This window comes from Paramormyrops kingsleyae, chromosome 15 (genome assembly GCF_048594095.1).
Source record: "Paramormyrops kingsleyae isolate MSU_618 chromosome 15, PKINGS_0.4, whole genome shotgun sequence".
In the NCBI taxonomy this organism is placed as follows: domain Eukaryota; kingdom Metazoa; phylum Chordata; class Actinopteri; order Osteoglossiformes; family Mormyridae; genus Paramormyrops; species Paramormyrops kingsleyae.
In genome coordinates this window covers 4,714,713-4,736,066 of record NC_132811.1, presented here as the reverse complement: position 1 = coordinate 4,736,066, position 21,354 = coordinate 4,714,713, and the positions used below count along the sequence as shown (strand labels likewise).

Genomic DNA, 21,354 nt, shown 5'->3' with positions numbered 1-21,354 from the left:
CACCTGTACCAGCTATTCGATGTTCCTGATTGGCTGGGAGCTGGGAGGGAGCAAAAACGTGGACTGGGTTGAGAAACATTGCTCTAGGACCAGGGTTCAACTCTCCCTGCGATGGGTTGGTGCCCCATCCTGGGTTGTTCCCAACCTTGTGCCTGTAGCTTCTGGGATAGACTCCTTACCACCCACAATCTTGAACAGGATAATTAGTTTTAGAGGATGGATGTATGATTGATCAGGTCAGGCTTGGCAAATACAGTCAACACAGTTCTCTCTAAACCCGGTGCAGACCACACACGTAATTTCATGCCCCACAGCATGTCACATTTTAAACTGATATTTATTTAAAGACAGAAACCCATCAGATGCAAATACAAAAAATTAAGATAATACACAACAGAACATTGCTATTTAGTGTTGCATTAATTCTTAGCAAAACCTACAATAAAAGTAGATTTCCCCTTAAAGTATCTTTTACAATAAGCAAGAGTATAAAGCTTCATGCAGTCTGATAAATTTATATAAAACGTATGTTTTTGCATTATTTGATATTAAAATAATACTATGGAATAGCAGATTATTATTTTTTTTCTAAAATACCGGGCCTATGATTGGATTAGAAAGGGGGAAAAAAAAGCTTGTACATTTTAGTAAACCCGCATGCATTTCTCTGCATGCTTTGACACGCTGCAGCTGCACCCATGCACGTATGTGTCACTGATACACTGTTTCATGGGATTAGCCTTCAAAGGTTGCTTTAAAAGAAGGGAAATAAACAATACAGTGGCCTGTCCCACTGGCAGGCAGGGGGAGGGCTGGGGGTTGGGTGCTCTGTGCTGAAAGGCAGTCACCTCACCTCACGATAAACACATTTTTAAAATAAAGCTAAAAATTACAATGTAAACGTTTCCTTTTTAAATAAACATGCTGTGTGTTAAGTCACACATTAGCACAGCGGGGGGGGGGGGGCAGAGGAGAAAGACGATGACAGAGGATTTAGGACAGACGTGTAGGTGCGGCCATAATCTGACCAGGGGTGGGGGGTGGTTCCCACCCAAGCACAGACATTGTGCATTCACCCCCCGCCGAGGACCGCAACCCGGCCCACGGCGATGATGACGGGGCTCAGAGCCGAGTGCGGCCGGCCAGAAGTCGACCGCTGGGCAGACGGGAAGGGGTCCTCTCACAACAGGAGCTCAGTAACCCCCACGCGAATGCTGACGAGCGAGCTATCAGCAGCAGAACACGGAAAAGCCACGCAAAGCAGAAAACACAAAGTGTTAGAGACAGACACATGAAGACGGCAACACGGAAGGCATTCTCGCATCCGTCGGGTTCCGTTCTTAGGCTGGCTGTGGTGATACCCTGCCGGGAAACGCCAGACGCAGGGCAGGCAGCCTAAGATGGGGAAGGGTGTCTTACTGCACTTTCAAGAAGAACCTTAACAGCTCAAAGGGTTCGACCTGAGTGTGGGGGGGGGGAGGGGATATATAATTAAGAGCTTGTACGTAGTCTATCCAATAGGCCTAGTGTTCTTGAGTGATATTGCTCATACCTCCTAAACACCTGCAGTGTGAGCGACTGAACACTCCTAAGGAGACCCTCTCCCAAACTGTGTGTGACAAAACACAGTCAAAGGCCTTTGTGGACTTCCGAAAAAGGACCATGGTTCTATAACACTAGATTTTGCAAAGAAATGACACTGGGACTAATACACAAGTGGAAATATGGACCCCAGACTTGAACAAAGGTGGTTTTACATGTAATGAATCCACCATAACTATTTTCTCATGGCATTCTTGAGTATCATGCGGTTTGCTGTCAAATACCGTGATGGGCTGGCAGGAGCGCGCAAAGGGTTAAAGGAGAAGCCTAGCCAAAATTAAGGAGTCAGGTTACTCTAAATAACTTGTGTTGCACACAGTGGAGCTGATCTCTCACAGTGGAGCTGATCTCTCACAGTGGAGCTGATCTCTCACAGTGGAGCTGATCTCTCAATCCTGATTCTGTGTGTCCTGTAAATACTATTAAATCTAATGGCTTCTAGATTTTGACCAGACTTCTTCCGGTAACCACAGTGGTGTGTCGCTGTCAGCAGTGATACAGAACCTACCATGTCCCTTAAAACCTGGGTCACAAAAGTGCGTGAGTGACTTTGAATTAAGTGTTTCCCTCATTCTCATGGATATGAGACTGGATGTGTCTCCTATGAAATGTAATGGGGACATTTTGTGTACATCTAAGTGTTTTAAGAGTGGCCATGAAGAAGGTACAGGTTAGGGCGAATGCCCTGGGGTCTCAGTGGAATCTCAGTCCCCTCTTCCTCCTGGTGCCCTCTTTAGTGAGGCAGAGGAACGATCACCTCCACGTAGTTCAGTGGGAAGAATCCGGATTGACCCCGCAGCATGCCCTCATACCAGTTCTCGTCGATCTGATTGGTGAGTGTGATGATGTCGCCCTCACGGAAGCCCAACTCGCCCTCGTTCTCCGGCTCAAAGTCGTACAGGGCCTTACAACAAGGCTGCTCTGCACCTGAGGGTGAAGGGGGGGGAGGGGGGGGGGGGACACCAGCTTGAGGTGGGGGCTCATCAGGAAGCAAAAAGCGAGAGGCAGGCGTTTGAGACCGAGCCACTCAGCAAGGCCGAGTCTGAAGCGTCTCAGCGTTAGAGACGTCCAGCAGACAGCACTCCTGGGGTAAAGCCCCTAATCGCTTCTCCATGTCTAAACATCTGCGGAAGATCAACGAAAGCCAAGGACTTTCCGACAGCACAGGAGTGGGAGTCTCTGGATGTCTAGGCGCTGCTGGGGGGGGGGGGGGTGGGGGATGGGGGGGTCAGGGCAAAGTGTCGACACAGCCACTGACAATTAGAAGCTCTGCTTTAAGAATCAGGTGGACACAAGACAAGACCAGAACACATCGCACATAAGCAGCAGGCTGGACTCACTTTCAGCACCAGCGTTTGGTTGGTAGGTCCCTAATCCAGCAGAACAGGGACCTCCAGTATTGCTCTTTGCATGGTGATCCCACCCAACCCAGTCCTGTCCCTCCCCCTTCTGACCTACAGCAGCTGAGGGAGTGACTCTCCCTGATCCGGGCCCTGGGAAGCACTCTGAGTTCTGGTAGAATGATTCCGCTGTTGGTTAGTTCTGGAATCCAAGCGAACAGTGTGGGCCCCTTGCCTCCACAGCCCATACTGGGCTTGGCCCAGTCCAGAACATGAAGTGGACTGGATGAAGCTACTGGGTAGCCCGAGCTGCAAAGCCCCAGGCAGGCCCAGTCCTAGTTAGAACGCCACATGACACAGACCTGCCGGGTACACACAGCTGACCCCGCCTGACCCCGCAAACTCGGCCACCTGGCACGCTCCGGCACAGAGCACGCGACCCAGAACCGGACGTCATCCAAGCAGAGCCGAGCTCATTACTCACAGCTCCTCTGAGGGCTTCTACAGAACAGCTGGCCCAAGTCAAGGCTGGCATTTCCAGTACAGCGGCTTGCATGAAGACGCCAGCCCACAATTCCCAACCCAGTTCCTTAAACCAGTCCCCCCCCCATAAATACAAATCATTTGAATATAAATCAGATGTAATTAAATCAAGTACAATTTTTTACAACAGTGCAAAGTTACTCATTTGTACGATAACCTATCATAGACTAAAGAATAAAAAGCTATGAATATCCTAAACCCATTTATGTTAAAAATCCTGCTTAATATGTAACATCCTTGTGGGTTTTACTGTTTAGACCACACATGGGACAACATCTAACTGCACTGTTTTCATGCCAGAGGCAAGGAAACACTTAAGATGTGACATCTTTAGCATATATTATGGTTATTACAATTAAACAGGCTACTGAAAAAATTCACGGCAATTTTACGGAACACGACTAGGAGATGCGACTCTCCTATTATCTGAAATAACAGAGTATTCATCGTAATTATTTTCAGACGAGTAAATAACTAGACTTGGCTGTATGTATTTATGCATTATCACAGGTTAGTACTGCGGAATGAAATTTTGCCATTAGCACATGCAATGTGGCAAACCGTCAACATCTCAAGCACAACAGTGGTCTGCTTTTGGCCCACGCAGCCACACACACAGACAAACAAACTCACGGTTTCTGGTCTTTCGGAAGGAAAATCGGCGGCATTGGAAGCGGGAGCCTGCCGACGCCACAGGGAGAGAACACACGGCGGGGTCACTTTAGAATCAGCCAATCGAGCGAGCGGCGTCAGGACTGTCGAATTAATTCGCACACATACGGACGCACACGCGGACGGTTTAATCACAGCGTGACCCGATGCTGCGACTCCGCGGCTATGTGGCTCACGACGGCCAGCATGCCGTCATGGGCGAGTTGCTGGAAGAAAAACACTTTCCATCACGTGAGCAGACGCACAGTGACGCGGCGGAAGGCGCCGGCCGCGGCTCTCACCTGAGGAGCGAGTCGATGGGGTGGAGGGGGCGAAGCCGCCATTCGATTGGTCGTTATCTCTGAAGTCACAGACAGGCCTAGGCTTAGGGGTGTACTCCCGGCGGGGGCGGGACTGCGCCTCGTCGATCCTGCCATGCAGAGCACGCCGTTAACATGCGCGTGACCCTGCGCAGAAGCAGCCAGCCCTGCAGACCCACACTAGAGCCTGTGCCCATGCAGCTGGAATCTGACACTTAACTGCTCTGCTGCAAGCATTGCTGGGATCCAGTCAGACGCTAACCCACGCCTGAAACCCATCCCACGGGTCCACTGGCCAGCCGGCCACACCCACCTGTCCTTCAGTTTGTCTGACAGCTCCTCCAGGATCTGCACGGCCTGCCTGTGGTAATGCAGCTGCGACTCCACCAGCGAGGACAGCTGGCTCACCTGCTCGATCTGCGCAGACGCCCTGGGGGTCAAAACCTCGCAGACAGGCCATCTGTTTCGTTTATCATCATGTCTAACACTAAGTGGCAGTGTAGTATTTCACATGGCTTGAATTGCTGATTACTTAAAGTGTGCTAATCGGGCGTGCTTCAGATATAACCACCTTTCACATACAATGCCTGTTTTCTGTCTGTAGATGGCACTGTATACTGCCCTTTTCATAGAAACAGATATAGATACACATCTCAAAACAGACCAAGGCACCTCAAACACAGGCAGACGCATAAAGGATGTCACTCACATCAGTCTCTAGCAGGTTGTACATGCTTATCTCTGTGGCCTCCTTGGACTCATGGAACTTCTCCAAGGCTTGTCGGACCTCTTCGTCTGGAATCTTCCCCTGACGTTTCTTCTTATAGTCGTAGTCCAAGCGGCGTCCTTCCAGCTTCTTCAGATGGTGCTGAGGAGAGGCAGGTGTGAGGAGCTCCAGTGACAACCTCGTGAAGTGCACTCAATAACGAAAAGCCTCTGCAGAAGGTCCGGCAAACTTGGGGTGTTCCTCAACACCAAGAACGCAAAGATCGTACTTGGCAAGACCGGTCTTGCTAACCTGGCTCCCAAGAACGAAATTGGGGTGCAATGAATCATGGTATTGGTCTCAATGGGCCAGGATGCAACAGATGGGATTTTTACTACCCTCTGTACTTCTGTTCTTGAGTATTGGAATCGGTCTTCGGCCATGGAAGATGAGGTAAAACAGGTACACAAGAACACAAGTACAGTCAAGTACGCATATTGAGAACCACCCCTGGTCCTGGCACATGCCTAGTCCAGGTCAGGCCCGCCATCTTGGGTGGGCATCTGGGGAACAGGTCCTGGGCCAGGATACAAGGGTCCAGGAGATGACATCATGGGGGCCCAGTTGAAGTCATTTTGTACCAGGCCTGAGAATTATGGGCAGCAGGCTTGGTCCAAGTACTCCTGTGCATCACCCTACACAACTTATTCACTGAGGATTATATATCATTGATTCTTAAGTTATAATGAAAGTGAATACCACGTCTCTGTTGGCGTAACCCATTTTTAATGTATTTGATTCTACTTCCAGCAAATTCATTTTGGAATTGCTCTAAAAGGTTTTTGATACATGCAATATCCCATAAAGCAGGCCTGTGCAGACCTGGTCTTCAGAGAGAAGGATTACTGGGTGTACACAAGGGTCTCGTGAAGCATGTGGACCTCCGTCAGTCACCTGGATCTCCCTGAGGTCCTTGTCAGATAAGCTCTGCAGAGGGTCTATGAAGTTCTGCTTGACGTCAATGTCAAGCGAGTCCTTCACCTCGGCCAGTCTCTTCATGGTCTCCCCTGCATCGATGAGAGCCCCACCTACAGCATGGTCACAGAAAACAAGCAGCTGCCACTGTCTGTTGAGAGAGACTCTGCCCTCCCCATAACTCAATGACAGATTGATTTTTTACAAGTTGCAAGGCAAAAAATTCATGTAAACTTAACTCTAGGACTTGGGGGAAAAATAAAAAAAAACCGTGACCAGAATATTGCGAGCTGCAAGAGTATGGAAAAATGAGAGTAAACTAATAGGCTAAATTACATTACCACATTAGATAAGCAGGCTTATAAATGCCTGAAAAGGAGCAAAACAGCAGCTAAATAAATTGCTTTTTAAAGTATCTAAAAATCCATCTCACATTTACTTGGTTTAATAGACCTTATCCGCTTTAGGGCACGTTCACAAATTCCGTGATGTGATAATACATACAAAACCAAATTAAATTCCATGATGCCATCTCCGCTCTTAGGCTTCTCACATACTACTGCTTCCCTACGGTCACCGTCAAAAGTGGTAAAATAGCTTTTCTGTAATTTTTCAAGGGTGAAAGTAATGTTTAGCGACACTAAGAGTCACTTGTTAACTTGGACTGGCTGGTTCAAGTACGTCTCAGACAAGGAATATGCAAGGATCAAGGATCAAGCGTCAGACAAGGATCATGCCTTGATCTGTAAGTGTTGAAGCAAATATATAAGCACTGTGTTTTGGGCAGTGTGGTTACAAGGGGCAATCAGAGAAAGGAAGCCTGTTACAACGCATGGGCGGTCACTTCAAATGGCTGCCCAGCAGGGGGCACTATGACCTTCCCCAACATAATCGCTGTGTATCATTATAACTTGTCCACATGGCAAGAAGTGTCTTCCTGGAGAGTCTAATGTCATAGCGAATTAGTGGGTATGTCTATTATTGTCAACCTACTGGGCGCCATTTAAAGCGGGAGTAGTGAACAAAATGTGGACTGGATAACATACTACACAAACTGTTTTCTGGAGAAAATATTTATATGACAGATAAGTTAATAAGGGTGTTGAAATTTGAAGTCAGAAATAATAAAAATGTTTTACTGTAACAAACTACTTTTTTGGCATGTATTGCTTTGGCAAGAACAACTGTATTGAATTTCTGCACTAATGTATTTAATGTATTAAGTGATGCTGACATTGTCGGCTGGCTCGTGGTTGGAGTGCTTGGGGGGGCAGGGGGGTGTCTAGTTTGAAACGTCAGTACTGTTCTACCAACAGAATAAAATTAATGTTAACATGGGTCAGAGTGTAAACGGCACTCACAAAAACATTTCAGAAGCCATGACTGGTCACCACAGAAATACACACACACATACTGATGCACACAGACTGACAGACATGTGCACACACTGATGCAGACACAGACAAACACAGACAGACAGACATACTCGCCCACACAGATGCACGCATGTAGTTTCACACACAGACTGGCAGACATGTGCACACATTCAGACAGACAGACAGACAGACAGACACACACACACACAAAAAGACACAGAGACAGAGACATAAACAGACAGAGAGAGAGATACACACAGACACAAACAGACAGAGACAGACACACACAGACAGAGAGAGAGACACACAGACAGAGAGAGAGACACACAGACACACACAGACAGAGAGAGAGACAGAGACATAGACTGACACAGACAGAGACACACAGAGACAGACACACACACAGGCAGAGAGACACACACAGACACAGACAGACAGATACACAGACACACAGAGACAGAGAGATAGACAGACACACAGACTGACACAGACAGATACACACACAGACAGAGAGAGACAAAGACCCACCAAAGTTGGTGTCTTCTCCGAGTTCGCGGCCGAACTTGGCCATGCACTCCCCCAGCAGCCCCTCTGCCTGGGGGTAGCCTGGGCTCTTCACCTGGCCCCGGATCTTCGACATGGTGTTCAGCATGGAGAGCTTCGCACGGGACGCTGACAGAAGGGGCCAGATTGTGGCAGAAAGCATGAGGCGGGCAACACTGCGAGGTCAGTAAGCGTCTTCAGCACTGGCCTTGGGTATTTTACAGTACCCAAGTACTGCCAAGTCAATCACTCACCTGGGTTAGGCTGCAGGTACTCTGAGGTTTTGGAGATAATTTCTACCACAGCTTTGCTCGTCACATCTACTTTCTATAAAACAGAGGGCAGGTTGACAACAGAAACACAGACACTAATATGCAACAAGAAACACAAGGATTTGTACAACTTCACATCTATGCAAAGCTCCCAGTTATAAGCTACGTATGTTATGTCAGGCACAACTTATGATACATAGAAAAAAATACTCCATTTCATTCAGCAGAAAGAGAACTAATTTGATAATGAAGAAACCAGGGGATGAACATCTCACTGGAAAACACATCAGAAGGTGATTATTTATTACTATGCAGATTCACAAAATTCAACTATACTGAAGCGAGAGACACAGAAAGTAAGAGATATGATACTGAAAGACATGCCGTCTGAGGCCAGGAAAACAGAAACCGAAAGTGCTCTCAAAGTGACACGCAGCTCAGGAAGCAACTCAGTGCAAGGAATCGCAGCGAATGAAAGAAAAGGCCCATTTGTAAATAAATGTCTTATTCTATTCTGTGGGAGGCCCCTTGGCCAGTTCAATTCAGCCCATCTGTTTCTATTCAGTATATCAGGCTTAAAACAAACCAATTGGTCTTAACAGCGAGGATTTCATGTGGGGACAGAAATCAAAATGCAGGACTGTCTACGGATAAGACTTTAATGCAATTAGGAAGTAATTTGAGAATTAAGAGAACCAGAGCCCAAAGGGGAAACAGACATATACACGTCTTAGTTTGTTTCCCATGAAGACCTAAGCACTGATAAACATCTCAAGCACAGAGACAAAGAGCTGTGCTAAATGACTGGCAAACTGGCCTCCACTGGGACAGCCAATCCCACAAACAGGAAGTGCATCACGGTGTGTTCCTGCATCTCAGACAAAGCAAAGCGATGTCACACTCCTGATATTCACGTCGGAGGACTCGGCGAACAGCATATGCTTGTAGCTGTGGCTCACCTTCTCCATGTCTTTAAATTCTTCATCCAGTTTAGTGCCTTCTGCACCGCCAACCTTCTCGCTCACCATCTGCATGCCAGGAGTGGAGACATTGAAAATGTGAACCGCACTGTATCATTAGTCACCGACCTATTGTTTCGTAGTATGATAAACATATCCACAAAAACACCAAATAATGTGATTTTGGGTTCTAAGGCAGTTTCGAAGTAACTGTGGAGACTGAAATGAAAGTCTAAATGTTGCAAAAATCCCATATGCAAAGAACAGCATCTCTGCAGGCCTAGAGAAGACATGACATATATATATATATATATATAACAATGCAACTTTATTTGCATACAGGGAATTTGCTTTGGGGCCTTGGAGCATATGCACACTTAATTATTTAGGAAAAAAGAGGCTGTGCTTAACTGTAACAAGATACTGGATAAAGCTGTGCTTATAAAGAAATCCATAAAATACAATAAAATACAATGAAAATATAAAAGTGTAAGTAATAACCATGTAACACATAAATGTGGAGATTTTGGTGTACCTTCATATTTTCTCACTGAGGTCAAATGGGAAACCCCACTAAACATTTGCAGTTCACTGCAGACTAGATGCAGTATGCATCTTTAAGTGTGTAAAGCACATTAAGAAGCCATTTCAAGAGAATCAACTACGATGAGTATTGAGGAGACTTCACAAGAGGAATTAAGCCACATGATCTACACTGTCCATCAATTTTTCATAACTGTTCATACAAAGCAAGGTGACAGGAACCTGGGAGCCCGTCCCTGGATGCAGGAACCAGTTAAACCCTGGCTGGGATGCCAGACCATCATGGGGCACGCTCAGAGCAGTTTGGAGATACCAGGTTATCTGGGACGTGTCTGAACTATGGGAAACCAGCAACCCCAGAAGAAACCTACATGAACGTGAGGAAAATGTGCAAATTCTAGACATGCAACCCCCTGAACTACTACTCCGTACAGCTACACTATGATTGACACTAAATCACCTAACAGGCTGCCATCGACATTCCCTTTACAGGTTTATTTCTGTGCGTTGAAATATACCGACACGGGTGCTGATGGGAATTAATCGGTAATGTTTCTGTAAACAGCACAGTATCACACAGATAAGTAGTACGTGTGCAACCACAGACAGGGATGTTTAAACAGGGTGCATAAGGGCAAAACATAAAAAAAATAATAATGTAAGACTGGCCAAACTGATGAAGCTGAGTCAAGAGCAAAGTCAAGGTGAAAAACAAACACTAAAATTAAAAGCTAGATTTCTGCTCCACCTGACATGGAGGACAGCAGGACGCTGCACAACACAGGGGACAAATAAGAACAGGACACTGGGTGACAAATGTCAGATGAGGGACACTCCCAATGACACGTCAATGAAGAGCACCGTGAACACGTGACACTCAACACACAGCATATAGAGTGGGGACGTACTCTCCAGCATTTGAAACGAATATTGCTGCGGACTCTGGGGTGACTCAGCCACTTTCCATTGAACTTAACCAAGAGCGCGGGAGCGTCGTCCACTACATGAAAAAAAGAGGTCAGTTTAAAAAAAGAAAGAAAGAAGAAAAGTCAAAAGGTCAACACTCAGAATATCACATTTAAATTTAAAATGCACACCAGTTTGCCTTACACAGACTAATATGCCCTAGGTAAACTGGGGAACTGCAGTTTCACAGCATCGCAGATCACATGCTCAGAGGTGGAAAAACCCAGCCTCTAGAGCACAACTTAACACATATTTAAGAGAGGGAAAAACTGGAATATTAAAAGAAAAAAAGTTAAAGCAGGAAAATCTGTTTTTTTACCCACAGAGAAAGCAAGGCTAAATCTTGGAAAGAAATTAAAAGCACATGGAAGACACTCGACAAAGCGAAAGAAGATTGTTGTCAGAAGCCATGCAGAGGAACCCTGGCTTCCGACGTCCGTCTGTCCATAAGGATTTAAGAGTATCTGCCTTGTGTCAGTGCCGGGAGCAGTGGGAACCTGACAACGTCCAGCGGGCCGCAGGGGACGGGACAGCTTAAGCGGTCTAGCCCTGCTCATCCAGCCGCCCGGAGTGCCACATGTTAATCCCATCTAGCCATTCTGCCACAAGGGGACATTTGACCCACCCCCACCCCCCGCTGCCCGTGTTCAGAGCGGTAGATCCTCTCTGCCCTTCATGCTTCCCAGCCTGTAAGGAGAGGTGTTGGGGTGACTCACTTCCAGGGACGCAGAATCGATTTGTTCACAGGGGAAGAAAAATAATAGCCAGAGTTGGGGGTGTGGGTTGGGTGGGAGAAATCTATATTCCATTAAAATTGTTCAAATAAATTTGTACACTCCCCGTTCCTCGCAGCTGTCTCTAAGCCCAGTGGAAAATGGGAAGTTTGAAACTGCACACGTATGTAGGGGCCTCCCCCACCCCCGGAGCGCAGAGCAGAGCCTTGCTGGCGGCCCATCCAACCCCCCCCCCCAGCATTATCGCATTTTAAAGCTCGCCTGTCGTCAGCACAGGGCTTAAATCGGACAGCAACTCGCAATTCACCACTGCTCACAGCTCCTACACGTCACCACAGTATCAGATCACTATTAAAATGGCCGGTCATAATACTATTTCAAAGTATTCTACAGAAAAATACACAGACTTCAAATCTGAGTACACAGAAAACAACTATCAACATTAGCAACACAATACGGGGGTGAAAAGAGGACACCTAAAACAAACAAATTCAAGAAGAACATATTATCCAACAAACTGTAGCGCATAACAAAGCAGTTGTGTGGGGAGTAGATGGACTGACAAACACACCCAAATGTATTTATTTAAACCAGGTGTGTGCAATCTTGAAAATGTCATACCAACATTACAGAGCTAGGGCTCGGTCAGATAAAGTGATTTTCACAAATGGCCAATGTGCCATGCCAAAAGAACTCGTCTTTCTCAGCAGATCTGGCATTCGATAAGACGCCTGTCATCGTACCGATGTTAAACTTGCTAAATATGCATGCTGTTATTCAAGGCTCGCTGACTTTCTAACTGAAAATGTTATTTGGCAACGAGATGACATTTTAAATTTGGGCCGCTGTGCCTCCATTTCCAGTCAGTCACTGTGTTAAGTGAATGCATGAAAGTCACCATAGGAAAATGTCTGCTCCCACTGACTTTAAATTATGGAAACAATCTACACGGATCAGCCATAACATTAAAACCACCTGCCTAATAATGGGTAGGGTCCCCCTTGTGCTGCCAAAACAGCTCTGACCCGTCAAGGCAGGGACTCCACAAGACCTTTGATGGTGTCCTGTGTTATCCGGCACCAAGACATTAGCAGCAGATCCTTTAAGTCCGGTAAGTCCCACAGATGCTCAGCTGGATTGAGATCTGGGGAATTTGGAGGCCAAGTCAACACCTTGAACTGTTTTCCATGTTCCTCAAACCATTCCTGAACAATTCTTGCAATGTGGCAGAGAGAGCACTGCTATTGGGGCATATAGCTGCCATGAACGGGTGTACTTTGTCTGCAGCAATGTGTAGGTAGGTGGTGTGTGTTAAAATACCATCCACATGAATGCCAGGACCCAAGGTTTCCCAGCAGAACATTGCCCAGAGCATCACACTGCCTCTGTTGACCTGTCTTCTACCCATATTGGATTCTGGTGCCATCTCTTCCCCAGGTAAAGGACACACATACACCCGACCATCTACATGATGTAACAGAAAACGCATCTCGTTAGACCAAGCTACCTTCTTCCATTGCTCCATGGTCCAGGTCTGATGCTCACGTGACAACTGTAGGCGCTTTCAGCAGTGGACGAGGGTCAGCTCGGGCACTCTGACTGGTCTGCGGCCACGACGCCCCATACACAGCAAGCTGTGATGCGCTGTGTTCCGACCCGTCTGTCACAGCCAACATAAACTTTTTTTGTGACCTGTACCGCAGCGTGTCTCCTGTGGGATCAAATCAGACAGCTAGCCTTCACTCCCCACAAGCATCTACGAGCCTTGAACACTCATGACCCTACCACTGGTTCACCAAACACTTTTGGTATGCACCGACCACTGCATACTGGGAATACCGTTTTGGAGATTCCCTAACCTAGTCATCTAGCCATCACACTCTGGCCCATGTCAAAGTCGCTCAGACCCGTACTCTTGCCCATTTTCCTGCTTCCAACACGTCAACTTGAAGAACTGACTGTTCTCTTGCCTAATATATTATGGCAACCTTGACGAGTGCCATTGTAACAAGATAATCAATGTTACTCACTTCGACTCTCAGTGGTTTTAATGTTATGGCTGATCGAAGCATGGCGGCTGGGATTTCCCCTGCTGCAGGACATATAAAGAACGTACTTCACCCTGAACACAAACATTTTTAGCAAACATTTTAAAGCTATTTATGTACATGACATTTGCAAAGACTTACATAAACGCCTTCTTAGTCAACGCATACTAAAATGGGAGATTTATGCACAAACACATGAAACACTCATTTTGATTTATATTAAGCTGCTACGTTTTTCTTGGAGTGTACACACATTTACACACAAACCTCTAGCTTTTATTCAGCAAATATCTGGTTTTCATGTAAACTCACCATTAGATATATATGTAAAACATTTAGAAGTGTATTCAGTCTGAAAATATTCTTCTTATGTAGCATCTGTATTGTGTAATTTTTACAATATTCCACATACGTTGTGCATTTTTGAGACCCGCCCCCCCCCTCCCCAGGGACACATACACAGGCCCCTTCCCAAACGTGTCAACCACAGATGGAATAAACAGAGGAAACACAGCAGAGTCCGTGGTCTCAAATGTTTATCTCACCAGCTCGCCCCATTCTGCAGACTCACTCTAATATCATGACACACTGCCTCACTATTAGTGAGTATAGTATAAAACTAGCATAATAACATCCCAGAACATTGTTGCAAAATATATAGCCAGTAAAGTGACCATAGATGGTAGCTTATGGTAGAATAAGAAGTTCACCCTTTAAAAAAATGTTACTTTTGCTCATGTAGCCTTTGAGGATTAGGCCTATAGTGTTGGGTGAGTTAGGGGTGAGCATTATTTACACCTGGAAGGTGAGCTTTGTGTTTTCTGAACTTTTTACACAGCTGAACAATAAGACAACTAAGATCCCCACAATCATTTTGTGACAGATGCTTCACAGAACTTTTCTGCCGCTCGTTTGAACGGCTCGATAATTTACTGAATGGGATCTTCCTCTAGTGCACAGCGCAAGCCCATGACCTTAACTGCTGTGCTTACCTGGGTCAAGTCAGAACAATAAAATGTGAGAAGACATCCTTAACATGCTTATGCATGATATATTATGATATATATATTATGCATGATGATGTAAGATAAACCACAACCCAGAGCCTGCATGCTAGATCACCCCATTACACACAAGCACAGACCATGATGGCATTCTAATTCCAGTTCATTATAGTATTTCTGAATGCAAACCAACACATCAAAACATCAAGACTTCGGAAGTGAGCAATCAATCATAGAAATACAAGAAAGCAGGAAAGAAACGCTCTGGGCGTGAGACGGGTGCAGACCACCACAGGGCACATACTACAGGAGATTTAGAGCCCGCGATGCACCACACTGGATGCCTTTGGATTGTGACAGGAAACTCACGAGAACACCTGTGAAAATACATGGAAAACGTGGAAAATCAGAAACAGGGGTGGGAATCGAACCAACAACCCTGGAGGTGTGAAGGCACAGTGCTACCCGCTGAGTCACTGTGCCACCCTACAGCATAAAGGTCCTGCATAAAGTACCAAAGAATTCAAAGGCTGTGCACAAATTATAATAATCCCAAATTTGTCATTTTCACTGAAATTGCATGCCATGCTGTCCATAATTACAGACAACCAGACCTGATTTTCACACATATAAAAACCAGCCCATTTTGGACGCAGCTCTAAACATAATGGGATGTTGCCAGCTTAATTACCTCCTAATGTGCGGTGGTATAAATTCACTAGCTTTCAATATATTTCATACCCATCACGTATTCTGATGCACACATTTCCCACCGATTCCCACTGAAATAGAGGCCTAGCTTTGCATATCACAAAGCAGGCATTGCAGTCTATCTTAACGTCTCATGTGGGAGACCGGGGTATGATTCTGCAGAGAGTTGCCTCCCTACAGATATCAGTACTGTTTTTAATTAGTTATGCCAAGTGGTCCATACATCTAGCTCTCTAGTGCAGCAGGCAGTGATGCGATTAAGGACAGGCAGGTGTGGCCCAGTGGATTGCATTTCCACTCCCAGGTGGGACCAGGGCAATACCATAGAGCGAAGTATTTGACCCAAATTGAACCAGCTCAAAACTCAGCTATGGAAATAGCTAAAAGAATCATTTGTTGAGTTGGCAGTTTTACTCAAATTTATGTAATTATATTCACATACTTCTCTTCGCCTGATTGGCAAGGGCACATTAAGAAGTAAGAAGCTATGCACACACAAAGTACAGACACTCAATTTCCTGAATTGAGTAGCACATTTTTAAATAAAATTATTACCGAATCATTACATTCAGCTTTACATCCACACTTGATTAGTAGCATAATTACTGTGGCATCTGGATAGACCAGAGAGAGAGAATCCATGAAGCGAGTCTGGTTAAGGTGCAGTTCCTTTTGTCACACTCCGCTATACTGCATACAGAAATTGGCTTATGAGGCTCAAAAGACACACTTATGTAGGGGTTTCCTACGAGGGCGAGAAAGGAATAGCAACACAGAGAAATGAATGGAAGAACAATACAATTTGAGGGTTTTTTTCCCTTGAGACTGAAAATCTCACAATAACGGCATGATTAAAAAGTACGCAGTGCAAAGCAGTTTGTTGTCTATTCCTGTGTCGATGAGAGGAAAAGTGCCAAGAGACGGATTGGAGGGCAAACGCACAGAGGTTATCACAGCAGCGTCCTGCAAGACAATGGGTCTGATGGCAGCTTAAAGCAGCATAAGGACAAAGCAAATGATTACACAGGAAAACAAGTCAGAGGCAGCATTAGGAGAAGTTTCCCAGGACTCTGATGTAAGATGTAGCACAAAGCAAGAAATGTAAGGCCTGTCGAGAGCAGTTATCTTATCAGTCAATTGTTGAACTGAGAGGAGAAGGTAGGCCTATGTGTGGGAGTCAGCTGGCCCCAAGGTGAAGACAGAAAGTCAAGCAGATCCTTCATGCAACTACAAATTACGAGCAATGATCCACGCGTGAGCAAAAACAGCAGTCATTTAAATGCAGGAGCCCCAGAACCCAGCCTCTGCCCAGACTTGACTGAAGTCAGCTCGAACAGAGAAGGCACACCGAACTGACAGTGTTTAAACTGTGCGTGAAGAACCTACATCTCTATTTGTTCACTGAATCAACAAACCTCATGTCACATATACTTCCCTGCAACCAAACCATTATTTCAAGATGCTCAAGTTTCTACTGTCAAAGGCAGAAAGACAAAAAAAGACATTCTACATGGTGCATGTGTCACATGGTCATGTTTGTAAGGTTGTCTTTTAGCAACTCGTAAGACAGAGGCAGAGATGACAGAGCACGAAACCGATGTCAAACTGGAGCAGATTACGTTCATCAGGTGACAACCCCCCTGAGCATTTCTGTCAGGACACCGTTACCCTCATGACTGAGATCACACTCACAGTATACTCCCCCACTGCATAGCAAGGGCATAAACGCACTGGCATCACAATATGGGTGCCTTAGTATTTGCCAGTTAATCTGGCGTCTGTTCACAGCTCCTCCAGCAAGCTTCCACTGCCAGAGAAGCTGCCAGTCCCCCCAGCAGCCTGTTAGCAGCACACCCAGTGTCTCGCTCCTTTAAATGCAAGATGAAGCCACCAGTAGAACCCCCCCCCACCCGCCCACTCCTCACTGTTTTTTTGTTTTGCTTTCCTGTTTTATAAAGATCTCCTCATTGGGAATCTGGACCAGATCTGGACAGAAAGTCAGTGACAAATGGGATTAGATCTTCATCATTAATACCCACACCCATCTACTGACCCTTGATTAGTGCAGAGATGCATCATTAGACCTTTTTTTCTGATTTCCAAACTGAAAACTCTCTAAATCACACAAGCACTTCCTGTTTAAATATGCACCACCCCACCTCTGATCAAGCTGGCTGGCTCAACTGGTACATAAAAAAACCAGTTACAGATTATGTGTTATCAAACATTTTTTTTAAAAATCATAATTTGTGCACGATAATGTGTTTATCGATAGAGAAGGGTTCCATTTCAAAAAGTATGTAAGATATCAACTTAGATATATAAATAAATGTCTCCTGTCACCTTGATAAATGTATGTCTGGCAAATTTGTAAAGTTACAAAAAGACTAGGAATAAAAAATTTGAAGTTTTTTTTTCCCCCCTTCAGTTTGGTGAGTCAACTGTATGACAAACTGACCACAGTCTGCAAACAAAGCGGCAGACATAAAACATGCACCAAAAGATGCACTGGAATCACAAACAACCTTTCCGATGTACTGCAACCATTTACTGCAAACAATCATGACTCAGCAGAAATTGCACACATTTAATTTGGGTACAATGTCATTTTAAAAATGTAATTTACTGCTTCCCTTTGGATGCAAGATAAGACAGCAATTGAACATCTTGTAACAGTATTACGGTGTGTACACACATAATGTATTTATTAATATATGTGCTCTCTTAAGGGCAATACATACATCGACAGATAGATAATAAATAAATCTGGCTGCATTTGCAGAGTATAATACATAGCACAATGATAAACATTAAATAAATGCAGCAACTGCTCAGCCAACGTTGCCAGTCAAGATTTAATGCAGTTCTAGTTCAATAGTCTATACACAATGAATCATCATGCACACCGTTATTATTGATGGTGACCTGATACTACAGGTAAGTTAATCCATCTGCCGTAGCTTAAGTATTAATACTCTACGTCTTCCGGACAAAATACCTGGTGAGGTTTTAAACCGTCATTATATTGCATTTCGCTGCTTAATTGTTTTAAAAGGTTAATTTGTCTGGGATTAATTTTTACACGAATATAAAGGTGAGGCATCGTCGAGTATTAATAATGCGTAAAAAATCATTATTAAGGACCAATGCCTCTGCTTACAGCCACATTCCAAACTTCATCATTTTTATTAATCGATAAAAAAATCTTAAGCCTCAGATACACCAAGCAATACGCCCACTTCAGCAGTATGCCAACACAAACGCAGGGCCGCCCCAAAAAGCCAATGTATCTTGCAAATTAAAAACTATTACCACATATAACACAAACAACGACAAGCATCATCGATCAGAAAGGTTGACAGGACTTCGCAGCTTCTGACAGCGAGTAAATCTCAGTCAGACAACATCGAGACAGCGACTTGTTACGTAGCATTTGGGCAGAAAATGCAACACGTACGAACTATGGCAGCTGCCAAGCTAGCTAAGCCATTTAAGAATACATGTACGAACAAGCAGGCAAGTTATCGGCTAGCTATGTGATTTATGGGTCTGACTACAAGCTTTCCGTGGTTAGCTGGGGGACCTAAACTTAACTGTAGGCAGTAGTCGGGTAGAAGTAACTTAGCCAGGTCCAGCTTACCAACAGCATTACGTAAACACTACTGCAGACCACAAAACTGCTATACGACTATAGACTGAGGCGCACACAGCGGGGTATGTAAAGTGGCATGATTATAGATACGTCGCAGGAAAAGAGAAACTGACGCTAGTTCATAACCAGCACTGCCACTTATGAAGGTAAAAAGAAAGTTGGTGGCTGACCTGACTCGCTTTGTAAAATTGTTTCCTCAAGCCCGCCACAGACATCTTGGAAGCGGACTGTCCTCTCAACACGGCCGTTTACTTTTTTTTTTAAAAAACTTCCTCGCAATAGAAAAGTCGCTAATTTGCGCGACTTGTTTCCAGTCGACATACACTCGCAGCCGGCGCTGCTCTCCCTGCCCAGTCAGGATATTACATGGCAACCGCGAGGACTTCCTGTTGCCGGAGCGTATACGGACATTCCAGGCACGGGGAAGCGCGAGCAGGAGGGGCTCGGGGAGCAGGAGGGGCTCGCGCTCGGCCCTAGGGAACAGGTGGGAACATAGCGCCCCTTCTCCTCCAGGTGGCAGTATACAGCCTCATTCTATTCAGAACCCCGCTGCTCATACAAACCGCCATTTGAGCAGTAGGGTTAGCGCAGATTCTATTATTTGTGCAGCTATTACGTGTTTAAATGGTGTAAATCCCCGTGCGCTAAAAGTAAACCATCGCAGCATGTGCCGAGTAATCAGTATTTCCAGTGATTAACTTAAGTATACCTTGTTGAGTTTCACAGTCAATGAGAGTTGGCAGTATTTCTGTGGCAATTCCAATCCCCTTCTAGATCCACCATGGCCCACTAACGCTAAATTACATGTAAATGCTCTTTTACTGTTGATAACGTTAAAAATTAGTCTCTTTTGGCCTTAGGTTGTGTGCAGTGGCTTTTCAAGAAAACGGCTAAAACAGTGGCAAGTGGAGATAGAGTTTGGTTAAATTAGTAGTCCTGCAATTGTGCTGCCATGATTTGTTTAGATAGTAACCTGGACTGCTGCCTATATACAAAGGAAAACAGTGATTTAGCTGTAAAGTCTCAGTCTCTAAGTGGCAGAGTGCCACTGATCTCCTAGGAGATGTGATATATTGTTGTGATCCATGCATCTCTGCATTCCTTGGACTTATACCATGGTAGCTCCATTTTTAAGCACCCTAGGAACAATTACATCCCTCTGGGTTTTCCTTGTAGCTGTGAAACATCTAAATTAGTTGAATAATAGGTCCACCAAAGGGTAATTACTGTACACTGAAATAATTGATTCTTTTCACATTGTATTGTCATTTCTTATTGTTTCTGTAGTGTCACTGGAAATTTAATTTCGCTATCCATGCCTTCTTAGGCTACAATTTAGAAATAATTTATTAAAAACCTTAAATTCTTTCATTCCGCTTGTGTTCTGGCTGTTAAATGTGGGATTGTATCTATTTGCAGTCTGACCTATACTTTGAAACTGATATTAAGTCCTTGTATGCAATTTGTCTGTCATTAGCTGTGTTTTATTCTGGATCAAAAGTATCAGGTAAATTTTTCATGAAGAGGCAAGAAATACCAGGTGCAAGCAAGACGTACTGTACAACTGCTGTGTACAGTACGTACGTACAGTACGTTTGCACAGTTTATCCTTAAGGCCAGATCTTGCAATTTGGTTTGTTATGCAAACCAGATCATCCTTGTTGAAGTAACTAATTCAAGTAATTCTACTTTGGGAGACAGACTAGTATAGTGTCCTTTGGATGAAAATGCATAAATATGTAAGCCTAGTTCAAGAACTAGGAATGATGTAGGAAATCTGCACATTAGTCAGCATAGAGTATACAGCTGTAGGTCTTGTAGGAAAAAGGTATCAGTCTCACACTCAAATGTGAGTCCTTACCTTGATTTGACAAGCAGAAATTTAGTTAATACTGGATGGTTGAGTAATATCTGAGGCTGGTAGGTGAAACCACACACATCTGTATAACTACTGGTCTGGGCTCCAAAACCAGTAGAAAATGTCAACCTGCAGGTTGAAATTGAAAGATCCTCCTCCTGGAACAGGAGAAGCACTGCAATTCTCCCACAATTGCTTATGAATGAATCTATAGTTGTAACTTATATGGTCCAAAACATCTGAGGACAGTTGGACAAAATGTATGAGGTGAAAGCCTTGACGTATATGTCAGCCAAACCTACTACTGAAAGATAAACATCTTATTATGTGGTAACAGTAATATTCTCTGGAGACCCAATGACTTTTAAGAAGGGGTTGAATATTTCACAGATTACCTTCAATCCATTAATCCAAAGAACTGCGAATATTGGCAGAGCTCCCAGAGTCTCCTTAGCGACCCGGGGATGAAGGTCTCAATAAATTGATTCAACAGTAATGGTGAGGAGAAGTAAAGGAAGGAATCTGAAGGAGAGTGTTACTGGGGGAACAGC

At 44.8% G+C, this 21,354-nt stretch overlaps 1 protein-coding gene across 3 annotated transcripts; it reads right to left on the bottom strand.

The window, feature by feature from the left end:
• Positions 1-318: 318 nt before the first annotated feature.
• On the bottom strand, positions 319-19,366 carry LOC111860307 (endophilin-A2). Of its 3 annotated transcripts, none has more exons than XM_023843880.2 (10): positions 19,116-19,366; positions 9,288-9,356; positions 8,311-8,383; positions 8,042-8,185; positions 6,117-6,250; positions 5,166-5,324; positions 4,770-4,873; positions 4,439-4,566; positions 4,119-4,166; positions 319-2,529 (listed from the first exon to the last, which is right to left on the bottom strand). In XM_023843880.2, the coding sequence occupies exons 1-10, from the start codon at positions 19,158-19,160 to the stop codon at positions 2,336-2,338; spliced, it is 1,098 nt and encodes a 365-aa protein (XP_023699648.1). In that variant the 5' UTR covers positions 19,161-19,366; the 3' UTR covers positions 319-2,335. The 3 variants fall into 3 exon arrangements, with proteins under 3 accessions (XP_023699648.1, XP_023699649.1, XP_023699650.1); XM_023843881.2 differs by lacking the exon at positions 19,116-19,366 and adding an exon at positions 10,739-10,817; XM_023843882.2 differs by lacking the exon at positions 4,119-4,166 and having other exon boundaries at positions 19,116-19,364.
• Positions 19,367-21,354: the final 1,988 nt, after the last annotated feature.